The sequence below is a fragment of the Rhinoderma darwinii genome, chromosome 1 (assembly GCF_050947455.1).
Source record: "Rhinoderma darwinii isolate aRhiDar2 chromosome 1, aRhiDar2.hap1, whole genome shotgun sequence".
In the NCBI taxonomy this organism is placed as follows: Eukaryota; Metazoa; Chordata; class Amphibia; order Anura; family Rhinodermatidae; genus Rhinoderma; species Rhinoderma darwinii.
In genome coordinates, this window is record NC_134687.1 from 177,763,904 (window position 1) to 177,780,103 (window position 16,200).

Sequence of the window (16,200 nt, forward strand, 5' to 3'; positions counted from 1 at the left end):
TCTGTTTATATATCTGACCTTCCATCTCCTCAGTTATATTGGGGGGTCTATAGATTACACCAAAAGTACTCTGTGATTGTGTCGCCGACTCCAAGGCGTTGTTTACACAGTGCAGATTTTGCATATTTTTTTTAAGACAAAACCAGGAACAAAACCTAAACAGAAGAAATATATAAAGGAAGGACTTATACATCTGCTCTCCTGGATCCAATTCTAGTTTTGCATTAACAAATGCATGCAAAATCTGCAGCAAATATGCACTCCGTGAACAAGGCCTAAAGCTGGAATCTCACATCGTGGTTTTAATAATTTTTTTGCCGCAAATCGTATAATCCCAGCCTTAGTATCGTGTACTCATTTTTAAATATAGTTCCATTATCTCTTTCTCTCCATTATAATCTGTTAATATGGATGTTTTTGGAATTTCAACCTGTACTGTACCCACATGTAGGGCCAAATGGTCATGGGATGCGGTCAAGTAGGCTAACAAACAACTGTGGGCTGCCTATATTTTCGGTCTTTACTCTGAAGAATGATTTACAAGATTTCCGTGTTTGAATTGGCTGATAACAGAGAACAATATCTAGCAGTCAACTGCACAACAAATGGAGCTAAAAGTTAGTCTATAGCGTAGTATCCTTTTAAAATATACTATATAATTGGCAACACATTATTGTAACTGGTATCTTATAGCTCATGTACAAGGACAAACCCTGCCCTTTTATTTCCCCGCACCTCCTCCGCCAGGGGCCGCCGCATCACGTCATGTGACTGGGTCGGCAAAGTGAGGAAGTCGGTGACATTTACATGGCGGTAACAGTGTATGTGACAGCGGCACCGGCTTACCTCAGCCGCCATGGAGCCGGTCCGGTTCCTGCTCTTTATAGGACTGCTGCAAGTGACCGATGGGACGCCATGCTCCAATCATACGAATGTGCTTGTGTTTAGTCTGAATGGACAGTGGGCTATCCGTAACGCAAACAGCTCTATCCAGCTGCACGGCGCTGTACCTGGATGTGTGCACACTGCTCTATCCAACGGGGGTCTTATAAAGGTATAGTATCTAACGGGGGTCTTATAAAGGTATAGTATCTAACGGGGGTCTTATAAAGGTATAGTATCTAACGGGGGTCTTATAAAGGTATAGTATATAACGGGGGTCTTATAAAGGTATAGTATCTAACGGGGGTCTTATAAAGGTATAGTATATAACGGGGTCTTATAAAGGTATAATATCTAACGGGGGTCTTATAAAGGTATAGTATATAACGGGGTCTTATAAAGGTATAGTATCTAACGGGGTCTTATAAAGGTATAGTATATAACGGGGTCTTATAAAGGTATAGTATCTAATGGGGGTCTTATAAAGGTATAGTATCTACGAGCCAGGAGCGTCCTAGTGAGCTATGGCCAACCTCACATTTTCAACAATTTGAGTTTTTCCAGAAATGTATTTGCGCTTTTTCTTATTGTGTGTATATATATATATATATAGAGATGACAATAAGGTGCACACGACCGTAAAATCGCCCGTAATTACGGGCCTATTCATTTCTATGGCCGACGGACACCTTCCCGCATGTCTACAGGCGTGTCCGTGCCATAGAAACCTGCCGAGAAAAATAGGACATGTCCTATTTTTTTATTTTATGGACTGTGCTCCTATACTTTATAATGGGAGCACGGCCCGTAAGAACGTCCGGCTGGCCGTGCCCGTAATTACGGGTCATAATTACGGGCACGGTCATGTGCATGAAACCTAAAATTAACATTATGTGTGCGTAAAAATTATTCTTATAAGCCTTTGAGGGGAAAATACAATGGCTCATTAAGGGTGCCATATAGCGAGATACATGGCATCTACTAGTCCATGAGATGATTGGGGTTGATTTTGGGTCTGTTCACATCAGCGTTGGCCTTCTGTTCATGGGTTCTGTTGAACCTCCGTCGGAAGATCCTATGAACGTAAGGCCAAACGGAAACCATAGCTTCCATTTGCATTACCATTGAAATCAATGGTAATTCTTCCATTGCAGATGGTTTCCGTTTGTTTTTGTTTCGTAAGGTTTCCGTTTTTTTGCAGAAACCATAGCGTAGTCGACTTCCGAAACCTTACGAAACGGAAACCAATTCCAACGGAAGCATTACCATTGATATCAATGGTAATACAAACGGAAGCTATGGTTTCTGTTTGGCTTTCCGTTCATGGGTTCCTCCGACGGAAAAGTCTAACGGAACCCATGAACGGAAGGGTGATGCTGATGTGAACACACCTTTTACTAAGCAAAATGCACCAGAATTCTGGCACAAATGGCAGCAAAAATCTGTTAGGCCTTGTTCACACAGTGCAGATTTGCTGCAGCTTTTGTATTCATTTTTTTTTTTTTTAACCCAAAATCAGAATTGGATCCAGGAGAGCAGACCTATAAGGCATTCTCTTATATATTTCTGCTGATGAGAATGACATATTGGTACATCGCCTTGGGACTGTCTGCATGCTGTTTTGGTATTGAGCCACGTCTAGGGGCTGATATATAGGTCTATTTAAGGGGTCTCAAACACGCCGGCCGTTATCTGCAGCCCGCGGGGCACCGTATCTGCATTGGAAGAGGAGAGAGCAGGCCGAAGGAGGAATGCGCAGGCACTCCATGTCATGAAGGAGCGCAATCCCTTTCCCCCGCTGGATCGTTGGTGGCAGGTGAGCTGTGGCCACACAGCCGCCTGTAGATAGTGCAGCCCCCCTGTAGATATCGCCCCACACACCCCTGTGGATAGCGCTACATTTTCCTCGGGGACCTCCCGACCGTCCCAGATTCAGCGGGACAGACCCGTATTCCGGGCGGTGTCACACTGTTCCGGGTGGCCGGGGTTATATCCCGCTGTCAACTGTATCTGCGTCCTCAGGACGCGGAGAAAGTTGAACCCAATGCTGAAGCAGGGAACAGTCAGGTCCCTGCTTCAGCATTAGTCCAGAGTGGAGGAGCAGAGGGAGCTCCTCCGCTCGCTGAGGACTCCCCGGGCATAGCGCTACTTTACGCGCTGTGCCCGGGGAAGCGCTTGACGTCACTGTCCATCTATGGACAGTGACGTCAGTGGCTACTCCTGGAGCGGAATCCTCGTTGCCAACACTCTGGCAGGGGATTCCGCTCCTGGAGTAGCTCCTGACATCAGGGGTTCCCTCTAGGATCGGATTCCCCGGCCTATGCTCTGGCTGGGGATTCCACTACTAGAGGGAGTCCCAATGGCGCTATCTACAGGGGAGGGCAAGGTATCGCTCTCTACGGAGGGCAGTGTGGCGCTCTCTACGGAGGGCAGTGTGGCGCTCTCTACGGAAGGCAGTGTGGCGCTCTCTACGGAGGGCAGTGTGGCGCTCTCTACGGAGGGCAGTGTGGCGCTCTCTACGGAGGGCAGTGTGGCGCTCTCTACGGAGGGCAGTGTGGCGCTCTCTACGGAGGGCAGTGTGGCGCTCTCTACGGAGGGCAGTGTGGCGCTCTCTACGGAGGGCAGTGTGGCGCTCTCTACGGAGGGCAGTGTGGCACTCTCTAACAAGGGGCTGCCCAATCTTGTCATTCTTGTGTCTGCCAACTGATTGTTAAAATAAGCACGTGGAGTAAATGCGCAAATTTATGGTAAGCTTAAACCTAGCGCTATTGTTATAGTAATGTAGTATTATAGTAATGTGGTATTAATATAGTATTAGGGTATGTTCACACGCAAACTCAAAAACGTCTGAAAATACGGAGCTGTTTTTAAGGGAAAACAGCTCCTGATTTTCAGACGTTTTATAAGCCACTCGTGATTTTCGCTGCGTTTTTTGACAGATGTTTTTGGAGCGGTTTTCAATAGTCCATGAAAAACATCTCAAAAAACGTCCCAAGAAGTGACATGCACTTCTTTTTCGCGGTCGTTTTTTTACGCGGCCGTTTTTCATAACAGCCGCATAAAAAAACGGCCCGTTGGAACAGGACGCCGTTGTTCCCATTGAAATCAATGGGCAGATGTTTGGAGGCGTTCTGCTTCCGATTTTTCGGGCGTTTACGGCCCTAAGAACGGCCGAAAATAGGCCGTGTGAACATACCTTAAAGAGGCTCTGTCACCGCATTATAAGTGCCCTATCTCCTACATAAGGAGATCGGCGCTATAATGTAGGTGACAGTAATGCTTTTTATTTAATAAAACAATCTATTTTCACCAAGTTATTAGCGATTTTAGCTTTATGCTAATGATTGGTCAGCGTCATACACTCCTCTGTATAAACGCCCGCTTGGTCAATAGTAAAACACGCCGAGTTGTCCGTTGAGAAACTCATTAGCATAAATCTAAAATCGCTAATAAAGTGGTAAAAATAGATAGTTTTCTTTTTAATAAAAAGCATTACTGTCACCTACATTACAGCGCCGATCTCTTTATATAGGAGATAGGGCACTTATAATGTGGTGACAGAGCCTCTTTAATAGTAATGCAGTATTGTTATAGTAATGCAGTATTAGTATATTAAACCTAGCGCTATTATAGTAATGTTCTATTGTTATAGTAGTTTAGTATGAGGCTGGATTCACACGAGCATGTTTGCTCCGTAAAAGACGGAACGTATTTTGGCCGCAAGTCCCGGACCGAACACACTGCAGGGAGCCGGGCTCCTAGCATCATAGTTATGTACGATGCTAGGAGTCCCTGCCTCTCCGTGGAACTACTGTCCCGTACCGAAAGCATGATTGCAGTACGGGACAGTTGTCCCGCAGCGAGGCAGGGACTCTTCGCGTCGTACATAACTATGATTCTAGGAGCCTGGATCCCTGCAGTTTGTTCGGTCCTGGACTTGCGGCCGAAATACGTTCCGTCCTTTACGGACCAAACATGCTCGTGTGAATCCAGCCTCATAGTAATGTAGTATTATTATAGTAATGTAGTATTAGGGTATTTGCACACGCTTACTAAAAAACGTCTGAAAATACGGAGCTGTTTTCAAGGCAAAACAACTCCTGATTTTCAGCCATTTTTTTTTTAGCAACTCGCGTTTTGTCGCGTCGTTTTTTTACGGCCACTTTGGAGCTATTTTTCTATAGGGTCAATGAAAAACGGCTCAAGAAATGACATGCGCTTCTTTTTCGCGGCCGTTTTTAAAAACTGACGCATTATAAACGGCCCGTCGGAACAGATCACCGTTTTTCCCATTGAAATCAATGGCCAGATGTTTGGAAGCGTTCTGCTTCCGATTTTTTGGGGCCATTTACTGCTCAAAAAACGTGTGAAAATAAGCCGTGTGAACATACCCTTATAGTAGTTCAAATAGCTAATTGATTTTGTATTGTATCAAATTTAAAAGTAATGCGACACGTCAACTTCACACTTTTTCTATGTGTGGCCCATTTACCCGGCCGAGTTTGAGACCCCTGATCTATATGGTACTGTGCACCTAATATTTACTAAGCAATATTTGCCCCAAAAAACAGGTGTGCTCAAAGAGGTAATTATACATTAGGGTATGTTCACACGCAGTGAGCAAAAACGTCTGAAAATACGGAGCTATTTTCAGGCGAAAACTTCTCGCGTTTTGCGTTTTTGGAGCTGTTTTTTAAAGGAAAACTCCTCCAAAAACATCCCAAGAAGCGTCCTGCACTTCTTTTGATGATCCGTCATTTTACGTGCCATATTTTGACAGTGACGCGTAAAATAAAGGTTCGTGGGAACAGAACATCATAATTCTCATTGAAAGCAATGGGCAGATGTTTGTAACCGTGTTTTCATGCGTAATTCGATGCGTAAAACACCCGAATTATGTCCGAAACCATTGCGTGTGAACATACCCTTAGTCACTTTTATTATTTGGCGAATTTCCTACTATCTGTGCGATCTTTGTCCTCTTTCTCTGGGGCTGCTCCCTGGCGTCATGCTGCCTAGGTAGCTTGTTATATTCTGCGCATGAGACACTCTATAACCAGCGCCTGCGCTGTACTATTGCATGAGTGTGGGAAGTTCCTCTACGCATGCGCCAGCCTCTGAGTCTGCGCAATGCTCGCTTCCGGGCTCCATTCATGGCCTCTCCAAGCACCGCATACTATGGAGTCTAAGGGTGCGTTCACACCAGCGTTAGGTTCCGTTGATGAGTTCCGTCAGACCTTTCCGTCAGGGGAACCCACGAATAGAAACCATAGCTTTCCGTTTGCATTACCATTGATTTTAATGGTAACGTTTCTGTTGCTAATGGTTTCCATTTGTCTACGTTCCGTAAGGTTTCAGTTTTTTTTGGGCGAAATCTATAGCGCAGTCGACTACGCTATTGATTCCGCAAAAAAAACAAACAACGGAACATTTGAACGGAGACAAAGAATAAATGGTGCGGTGAAAAACTACAACTCGTCCTGCAAAAAACAAGCCCTCATACGGCTATATCAACCACAAAATAAAAAAAGTAATGACTTTTGGAAAGAGGGGAGAAAAAAAAATAAAAATGAAAAATGGCTGCAACAACAAGGGGTTAAAGGGGTGATCCGGGAGTCTTCAAATTTTGCAGGAGGGTAGGGAATAAAATAACAGGTACTTACCCTTTTAAAAGCCCCGGCTAAAGCGCTGAGGTCCTGTTCTCCGCCGCTCTGGTCCCAGAAGCCTCAGGCTGCTGTCACGTGCCACTACAGCAATTCCCTAGCCTCAGTGGTCACGTGCCGATACTTAAGTGCAATGAGCGGCATACCGCTCGTTTAACCCTTTAGATGCATCTAAGCCGTAAGAAAGAGGGGGTGGACAGTCAGGCTGAGGACTGCTCAAATAGCCGTCCTATACGAGCCTCCTTCAGCCTGACTAGGAGTGCAGATCACTGCCGAAGGTGTAGGGCGCTCCTACGTTTTTAGACTAAACCTGGCTCCTGACCTATGTGGGCAATATAATAAAGACCCTCAACAACAATGTCCTTTTTTTCATTTTTTTTTTTTTTTTTTTTTGCATTTTGCTGTCAACTATTAAATGTTTCTTATTTTTATCCTTGCACTTTTTGGTTTATGAAGGATCCCTACATAGGATTTAATGACGTCAATTACAGATGGATTGTACACGATGAGTGGACATACAGCAAGACATTTACACTTCCACCTCAAATAAGGTTTGTGGTTTATCTAAATGAGATGTATATTATGTTTGTCTTTTCATTGCACATCCCTACCTTTTTTATTTCCATTGGTTGCCAAGTACTTTCAAAGAAAAGAGAATAAACAAGGAAAAAAAAGAAATCGATCATAATTCTTCTATACACTAACCAATTTATACGTATTCACAATCTAGAACAGTGGCTGATAATTGCAGTGAAACAAAGATCCTTATCAGTGAAGAACAATTTAATCTTTTGTCACTTTAGATTATTATGACAACGAATATTGGTATAAATGTCTTATCCATTTACCTTGTGTTGACCTTGACAAGGGTTGCACTGTTTTCGTATCACAATTGTATATGGTGAGACAGACCATTAACCCCTTCCCGCCGGATCACGTATATATACGTCATTAAAATCGGTGGCTTACCGCCTTTTCACGTAAATATACGTCATGGAGATGAAGCTGGCTCAGGAGCTGAGCCAGCGACATCACCACCGGGTGACAGCTGTATGTTACAGCTGGCACCCTAAGGTATCGGCCAGGACCGGAGCTAGCCACCGATCCGACCGATTAACCCCTCACATGCTGCGTTCAATAGAGATCGCAGCATGTGAGGAGTTTATAGCCACCGGCACCCCAGCAACGTGATCGCTGGGTTGCCGGTGGCTGCAAAGGCGATCGGAGGGCTAATGCTTACCTCCCGATCAGCCTGTAACGGAATCCTCCTATGCCCCGTCGTCGGCGGGGCCCAGGAGGCTTCCGGTAACATCGGCAAGATGGCGCCGGCTCAGCTTCCGGCTCAGAAGCTGAGCCGGCGTCATCAGCAGTGGGTGTCCGCTGTATGTAACAGCGGACACCCCGATCTATCGCCAGGAACCGGAGCTAGCTCCGATTCCTGGCATTAACCCCTTCGATGCAGCGATCCATTGTGATCGCTGCATCCTAGAGGTTTGTAGAAAATCGGCAGCCTTGCCATGCGATGGCAAGGCTGGCGACTGCTACCATGGCAACAGGAGCCCTAACAATGGACTCCTGTCTGCCATTACGTAAGCTGATTAGGCCCCGCCCAGAGGCGGAGCCTAATCGTCTTGCTGTCAGTGAACAACTGACAGTTCCAATACATTGCACTACATAGGTAGTGCAATGTATTAGAACATCAAACAAATAGTTGGACATTCAAGTCCCCTAGTGGGACTAAAGAAAAGTGTAAAAAAAAAGTGTAAAAAAAGTAAAAATAAAAGTTGGAAAACATACAATAAAAGTTTCAAATAATAACACAAAACACAATCGCCCTTTTTCCCTTATAAGTCATTTATTATTGAAAAAAATAATAAAGCCATACATATTTGGTATCGCAGCGATCGTAACGACCTGAACTATAAAAATATTATGTTATTTATTCCGCACAGTGAACGCCGTAAAAAAAAAACTCAAAAACACTGCCATAATTACTGTTTTTTTGGTCACTGTCTTCCAAAAATTGAAATAAAAAGTGATCAAAAAGTCGCATGTATCCAAAAATGGTACCGATAAAATCTATACCTCGTCTCGCAAAAAAAACAAGCCCTCACACAGCTTCATCGACGAAAAAATGTAAAAGTTATGGCTCTCACAACTTGGCGACAGAAAAAATACATTCTCTTTCCAAAAGTAATTTTATTGTGCAAAAAGTTATAAAAAAGTTCTATAAATTTGGTATCGCCGGAATCGTACTGACCCGCAGAATAAAGGTAACATGTAGTTTATAACGTACGGTGAACGGTGTATATAAAAAAAAAAGTGGCACAAGCTGGGCATGACATTTGACACTGAATTGGCATATCTAGGGAAACTATTTAATTTGTACCTTCCGCAGCGCAATCATTTATGGAAAAGACACGTGGGGTGAAAATGCTCACTACACCTCTTAATAAATGCCTTGAGGGGTGCAGTTTCCAAAATGGGGTCACTTCTCAGGGGTTTCTTTTATTATTTCACATCAAAGCCTCTGCAATTGTGAACCAATACTTTATAAGTCGCCAAATTAGGCCTCAATTTTACATGGTACTCTTTCACTCCTGAGCCCTGTCGAATGTCCAGGCAAAAGATTAGGGCCACATGTAGGGTGATTCTAAAACAGGGAAACACCGCATAATAATTGAGAGCTGTCTTGTTATGGTGGCACAAGCCGGGCACCACATATTGGCGTATCTAAGGAAAAATTCCCATTTTTATTCTCCCACATCGTGTGCACACGAATTTCTGCAAAACACCTGTGGGGTTAACATGCTCACTACACCCCTAGGTGAATACCTTGAGGGTGTTGTTTCCAAAATGGCGTCACTTCTGGGGGGGATCCACTGTTTTGGTCCCACAGGGACTTTGCAAATGCAACATAGCGACCAGAAACCAAATGCAGCAAAATCTGTACACCAAAAGCAAATGGCGCTCCTTCCCTTCTGAGCCCTGCCGTGTGCCCAAACAGCATTTTACGACCACGTGTGGGGTATTGCCGTACTCCAGAGAAGTTGCTTTACAAGCGTTGGGGTTCTTTTTTTCCTTTATTTGTTGAGAAAATTAAAAATTTGGAGCTAAAGCTACGTCTTATTGAAGAAAAAGGATTTTTTTTATTTTCACTGCCCAATTCTAATAAAATCTATGAAACACCTGTGGGGGCAAAATGCTCACTACACCCCTAGATGGATTCCTCAAGGGGTGTAGTTTTCTCAATGGAGTCACTTTTTTGGCGTTTTCACTGTTTTGGTACCTCAGGGGCTTTGCAAATGCGACATGGCCTCCGCAAACCATTCCTGCTAAATTTGAGCTCCAAAAGCCAAATGGCGCTCTTTCCCTTCTAAGCTCCGCCGTGTGTCCAAACATCCGTTTATAACCACATGTGGGGTATTGTTTTACTCGGGAGAAATTGCTTTACAAATGTTGTGGTGCTTTTTCTCCTTTAGTCCTCGTGGAAATTAGAAAAAATTAGCTAAACCTACATAATCTTTGAAAGAATGACGATTTTTATTTTCACGGCCTACTTCCAATAATTTCTGCAAAAAACCTGCGGGGTCAAAATGCTCACTATACCCCTAGATAATTTCCTCAAGGGGTGTAGTTTCCAAAATGGGGTCACTTTTGGTGGATTTCCACTGTTTTGGCACCGAAAGAGCCCTTGAAACCTGACATGGAGCCTAAAATATTTTCTAATAAAAAGGAGGCCCAAAATCCACTGGGTGCTCCTTTGCTTCGGAGGCCGGTGCTTCAGTCCATTACCACACTAGGGCCACATGTGGGATATTTCTAAAAACTGCAGAATCTGGGCAATAAATATTGAGTTGCATTTCTCTGGTAAAAACTTCTGTGTTACAAAAAAAATAGAATAAAAATGAATTTCTGCAAAAAAAAAATGAAATTTGAAAATTTCACCTCTACGTTGCTTTAATTCCTGTGAAACGTTTAAAGGGTTAAGAAACTTTCTAAATGCTGTTTTGAATACTTTGAGGGGTGAAGATTTTAAAATGGGGTGACTTTTTGGCGGTTTCTAATATATAACGCCCTAAAAGCCACTTCACAACTGAACTGGCCCCTGTAAAAATAGCCTTTTGAAATTTTCTTGAAAATGTGAGAAATTGCTGGTAAAGTTCTAAGCCTTGTAACGTCCTAGAAAAATAAAAGGATGTTCAAAAAACGATGCCAATCTAAAGTAGACATATGGGGGATGTTAATTAGCAACAATTTTGTGTGGTATAACTGCCTGTCTTACAAGCAGATACATTTACATTTAGAAAAATGCAAATTTTTGCAATTTTTCACCAAATTTTGGTGTTTTTCACTGGTAAATATTGAATTTATCGACCACATTTTTCCACTATCATAAAGTCCAATGTGTCACGAGAAAACAATCTCAGAATCACTTTGATAGGTAAAAGCGTTCCGGAGTTATTACCACATAAAGTGAAATATGTCAGATTTGAAAAAATGGGTCTGGTCCTGAAGGCCAAAATGAGCTTGGTCCTGAAGGGGTTAAAGGGGTTTTCCCAGGAAGAACATTTATGACATCCACAGGACATGTCATGAATGTCAGATGTGGGTCCCACCACTGGGACACGCACCTATCTCCAGAATGGGGCCCCCCTAATCCCCGTTCTAGCTTTTTGTGCTCACGCTGACTCCTGGCCACTTCTTCCTGATTACATGGTCGGAAGTTACAGAAACTGCGTAACTCGCTGAGCTATGCGGTTTCCATAACTCTCATAGTAGTGAATTGCAGGTACAGAAGCAGCGTAACATGCGAGCTACACTGTTTCCATAATTACTATTAAGTTCTATAGTCGTTACGGAAACCGCGTAGCTGTAGCATGAAGTACTCTAAAATTTCCTGCTAGACGGCTGCGCTGACTCTGGACTTGATATAACACAGTGGCCCAACACCAGCAGATGACATGGCTCCCCAAACCATCACTGACTGTGGAAACTTCACACTGGACCGCAAGCTACTTGGATTGACGCCTCTCCACTCTTCCTCCAGACTCCGGGACCTTGATTTCCAAATGAAACGCAAAATTTACTTTCATCTGAAAACAGGACTTTGGACCACTGAGCAGCAGTGTTGGACCACTGTGTTATATAAAATCCAGAGTCAGCGCAGCCGTCTAGCAGGAAATTTTCGAGCACTTCATGCTTCCCGCTGCTGACAATCTTTATGGAGATGCTGATTTCATTTTCCAGCAGGACTTGGCACCTGCCCACACTGCCAAAAGTACCAATACCTGGTTTAATAACCACAGTATCACTGAGCTTGATTGGCCAGCAAACTCGCCTGACCTAAACCCCATAGAGAATCTATGGGGTATTGTCAAGCGGAAGATGAGAGACCCCAGACCCAACATTGCAGACGAGCTGAATGCCGCTATCAAAGCAACCTGGACTTCATAACACCTCCGCAGTGCCACAGGCTGATCACCCCCATGCCACGCCACATTGATGCAGTAATTCATGCAAAAGGAGCCCCGACCAAGTATTGAGGGCATATACTGTACATACTTTTCAGTAGGACAACATTTCGGTATTAAAGGAACAGTGTCATCGCAAATAATTTTTTTATATGTTAAAGATGTTAGTGCTGTAATAAAAACGTTTATATTCATTTGTGTGTTTGTGTTTTACTGTTTCTTATTTTTACACTTTTTCTTCCCTATGGGGGCTGCCATTTTTTGTTCCATTTCTGTGTGTGCCGATTAACGACACACACAGACATGGAACACGGCAGCCACAGTCCCATAGGGACTGCGAACGGCTCCCGTCCCATTGACTGCCGTGTACGGCGTCTGTGTGGGAACTGCGCATGCGCCGCTCCCACACAGTCCTATTCGAAATTGGCGCCGTCCGGCGCCATTTTCCTGTGGACCGGAAGTCGCGGCCGGACAGTAATATTACTACTTCCGGTCGCGGCTTCCGGACTTGTGCACATGGAACAGCGGCAGCAAACGGAGCGGACGGGCCAGAGGGAGCCGCGGCGGCAGGAGCAGGTAAGAGATTTCAATGTATGTTAGTGTTTGTGTGTGTTTACTACTATATGTAAACCTACTACACTGTGGGTTACCTCAAAAAATGGCGACACGCAGTGTAGCAGGTTAAACCTTTCAAACCCCTCGTTTATCCCGGCACTAGCCAGGATAAAGGAGGGGGGGATGCTGAGAGCTCACTAGAGCGAGGGCTTTTAACCCAATGTTGCAATGCTGCAATTTTGGGAACAGCCCCATCTAGTGGCCAAAAATGGGTAGTATTATAAATTAGAAATAATTTATAATATTACATGGCTCGTGCCAAAAATAAAAATAAAAATTTGAACAATGTTTAATCACCCACACACTAAATGTTTAATTTTTTTAAAAAAAACATGTTTTTAGGGCAACACCATGCCTTTAAAAATAATTTTTGAAATTGGGCTTATATTACATTCTAATTTTCTGAGATACTAAATTTTGGGTTTTTATTAACATATTTTCCTTTTAACTGGTTGCCAACACAGGACGAGAATGCTCCTCCTGAGCGGCGAGCACTTTGCGCATTAGGACGAGCATATTCGTCCTGTGTGACAGCCGTCTCTGCTTGCGATCGAGAGCGGGGCAACGGCTGTAATACACAGCCACGGCCCCGCTCTGACAGCGGAGAGGAGAGAAACATCTTCTCTCTGCCGTTAACCCTTTGAACGCCGCGATGAAAGCTGATCGCGGCATTCAAAGAGGGGGGACTGCACATTGATCGCGTCACAGAAGATAACTGTGACGCGATCAAAGCCTACAACTCATATGGGCAGACAGCCCAGGGTCCATTGAAGGACCCCAGGGCTGTCTGAACATATTTCCTGTTGTTAGGGCATACTGAGGTATGCCCTAACAACTGCCTGTGTACAATCCGTGCACAGGCTAATGTACTGGTATATAGATCTATGGCAGTACATTGCAGTTACAAAATAAAAATCAAAATGATAAATCCCTTTATGGGATTAAAAAAAAAAGTTAAATGAATGTAAAAAATTTTTTATGATAAATAAGTAAAAAGTAAGAAAAATACACAAACACATTTTTTATAATAAATAAACTTTTTAAAATATAAGTCCCAAAAAATGAAATAATATAGACATATTTGGTATCGCGGCGACCGTAACAACCTGTACAACAAATGTATAACATTATTTATGATGATCGGTTTATGGTGTAAACAAAAAAATATTAAAACTGCTGCGGAACTGCTTTTTTTCTGCATTTTCGCCAAAATAAAAATGTATAGAAATTAAACGATAATGTATTTGTACCAAAAAATGGTACCTACCTAAAGTACAACTCGTCCCGTAAAAAAGAAAGTCTCATACAACTACGTCGTACAAAAAATAAGAGTAATGAGCGTCGGGATGCAAAGAGGGAAATGTCAAAAAATTGCTCTGTCCTCAAGGCCAAAATTGGCCGTGTCCTTAAGGGGTTAAAGTTTTTTTTTTATCTGCCACCGCATCGAGTGGGTCAGGGTTGGGGGACCTCCATTCTCTAAAGAAGTGTGGGTCCCAATGCTGGGAGACACATCTATTGGACTTTTATGGCATAACCTGCGGATAAGCCATAAATGTCTCTGTTGGGAATAACCCTTTAAAGAGAACCTTTCACCTCCCCATACATTTGCAGCATGTAATGGGGAGGGCTACACAAACCCTGGGGCACTTTAAAAAAAAATTCTACCTCCCTCCGTTATTTAGATATCGGTGCCGTTATATTTGGCGCCCGATATTTAAATAACAAGGGGGCGTGTACTGGCAAGGGGGCGTGTTACTATGGCTGCGACACTGTCGAATCAGATATGGACAGTGCCACAGCATGAGAGAGTATGTGATTGCAGTCTTTTCATCCGAACAGTCAAGGGGGCGTGTCACTGCTACGGACAGAGCTGTGGAGAGCTCTCATCTCCAGCTCTTGTGAGAGATCAGTCTTGTACTTTGAGGGAAGGGGGTGTGTCACTGTTCGTAGCACTGACACGCCCCCTCGCCTGTTCGGATGAAGAGACTGCAATCGCACACTCTCATGCTGTGGCACTGTCCATATCATAGTAACACGCCCCCTTGCCAGTACACGCCCCGTTGACTGTTCAGGGGGTTCTTTAAATATCGGGTGCCAAATATAACGGCACCGATAGCTAAATAACGGAGGGAGGTAGAAAAAAAAATGTAAAGTGCCCCAGGGTTTGTGCAGCCCTCCCCATACATGCTGCACATGTATGGGGGGGTGAAAGGTTCTCTTTAAACGAGAGATGCAACCTAATCTCTAAATTAGTTAAGTGCAGTCCCACGGTTTTTTTCTTTTTGTCCTTCCTGTTATCCAGATTTTGTGTGCAATGATTCGAGAATTGTCTTTGTTATTCATTTGTTTTGCAACATTTGTTTGGAATGACGCATTTACTGTATTTATTTCACGGTAGGGATTAAGGATATTAGCATGTCCTTGACATTTATTTGTATACGGTTTTTATAGTTTCCTTCTTGTAATTTAATCTGCATTTTATGTGCCTAAATAGAAAATTACAGCTATAAATTATTACACCAAACTATGTTACGGTTATTTGAATTACGCCCATTATGTTCGCTGGCTCTATTCTATACTTGTGTTGCCTTAAATTGGTGATGAAAAAGTTCCCTGAAATGGGGGAATAAAAGGCTTTATTCAGGTATGTTTACATAGGGTAGATTTGTTGCAACTGTCTAATTCATCTGATTGGGGCTTGCAGAAGTCCATACACATGCTGCTATATTCTGCTGTGTGTGAATATACTCTTGGTGTAAGGCATGTTATAGACTTGGATGTGATGGCTGCAGTAACATGATTTTATATAATAGATTCAGAAAGATATAAACTTCTTGTGCAACTTGATCTATTGTTCCCTATTATCATCCATTTGATGATTGAGATGGAAACACTGTTGTTTGAATAAACACATTTAAGCTATATACGTGGGTAATGTCCATAGCGGTCGATGCATGTCTCATCCATAAAGCAGATGGCAAATTTCAAAGCAATGTTGGGACGCTTCCTTCATGTGGAATCTCTGCAGATACAAGTACTACACTTTTTTTCTGACCCTAAAAAGCATGGAAGCTAAAATAATGCTTTTCACTGTTGTTGAGTTCTATCCATTTTTACGATATTTGAAGAAAACTTGTATCAATACACAAAAGAGAAGCCCCCGACTTCATAGGATCAGTGAAATAGAATAAGGATTCAGCCCTGTTCATATCTGCGTTTGTCATTCTCTTGTTCTGCTCCGTGAGAGGAGCAGAACAAAGAAAATGCTGCATGCACAGGCTCCGTTAAACAACGGAGACAACCGGCCCCCGACAGAATCCTATGACTTTAATGGGTGCTATCAGGTTTCCGTCGGGGGTGTCCGTGGTTTTACCAGAAACAACAACGCAGCTTGCTGCACTATTTCTGGTATTTTCGACGGAATCTGCGACTGAGGCCCCTAACAGTCTCCAACGCAGATGTGAAATAAGCCTTAGGCATCATTTAGACGAGCGTAATATACACGCGTGCGACGCGCGTGCTTTTCACGCGAGTCGTACGCACCTATATTAGGCTATGGGGCAGTG

General features: G+C 43.4%; 1 protein-coding gene across 1 annotated transcript in view; it reads left to right on the top strand.

Annotated features, from left to right (window-relative positions):
* The first annotated feature begins 744 nt into the window (after positions 1–744).
* MANBA (mannosidase beta) overlaps positions 745–16,200 on the top strand; it is a 66,179-nt gene continuing 50,723 nt past the window's right edge. The window contains exons 1-2 of the mRNA XM_075849762.1: positions 745–1,054; positions 7,002–7,096. Coding sequence (XP_075705877.1) covers positions 857–1,054; positions 7,002–7,096 — 293 coding nt within the window. The 5' untranslated portion in view covers positions 745–856. The remainder of the gene's footprint in view (positions 1,055–7,001; positions 7,097–16,200) is intronic.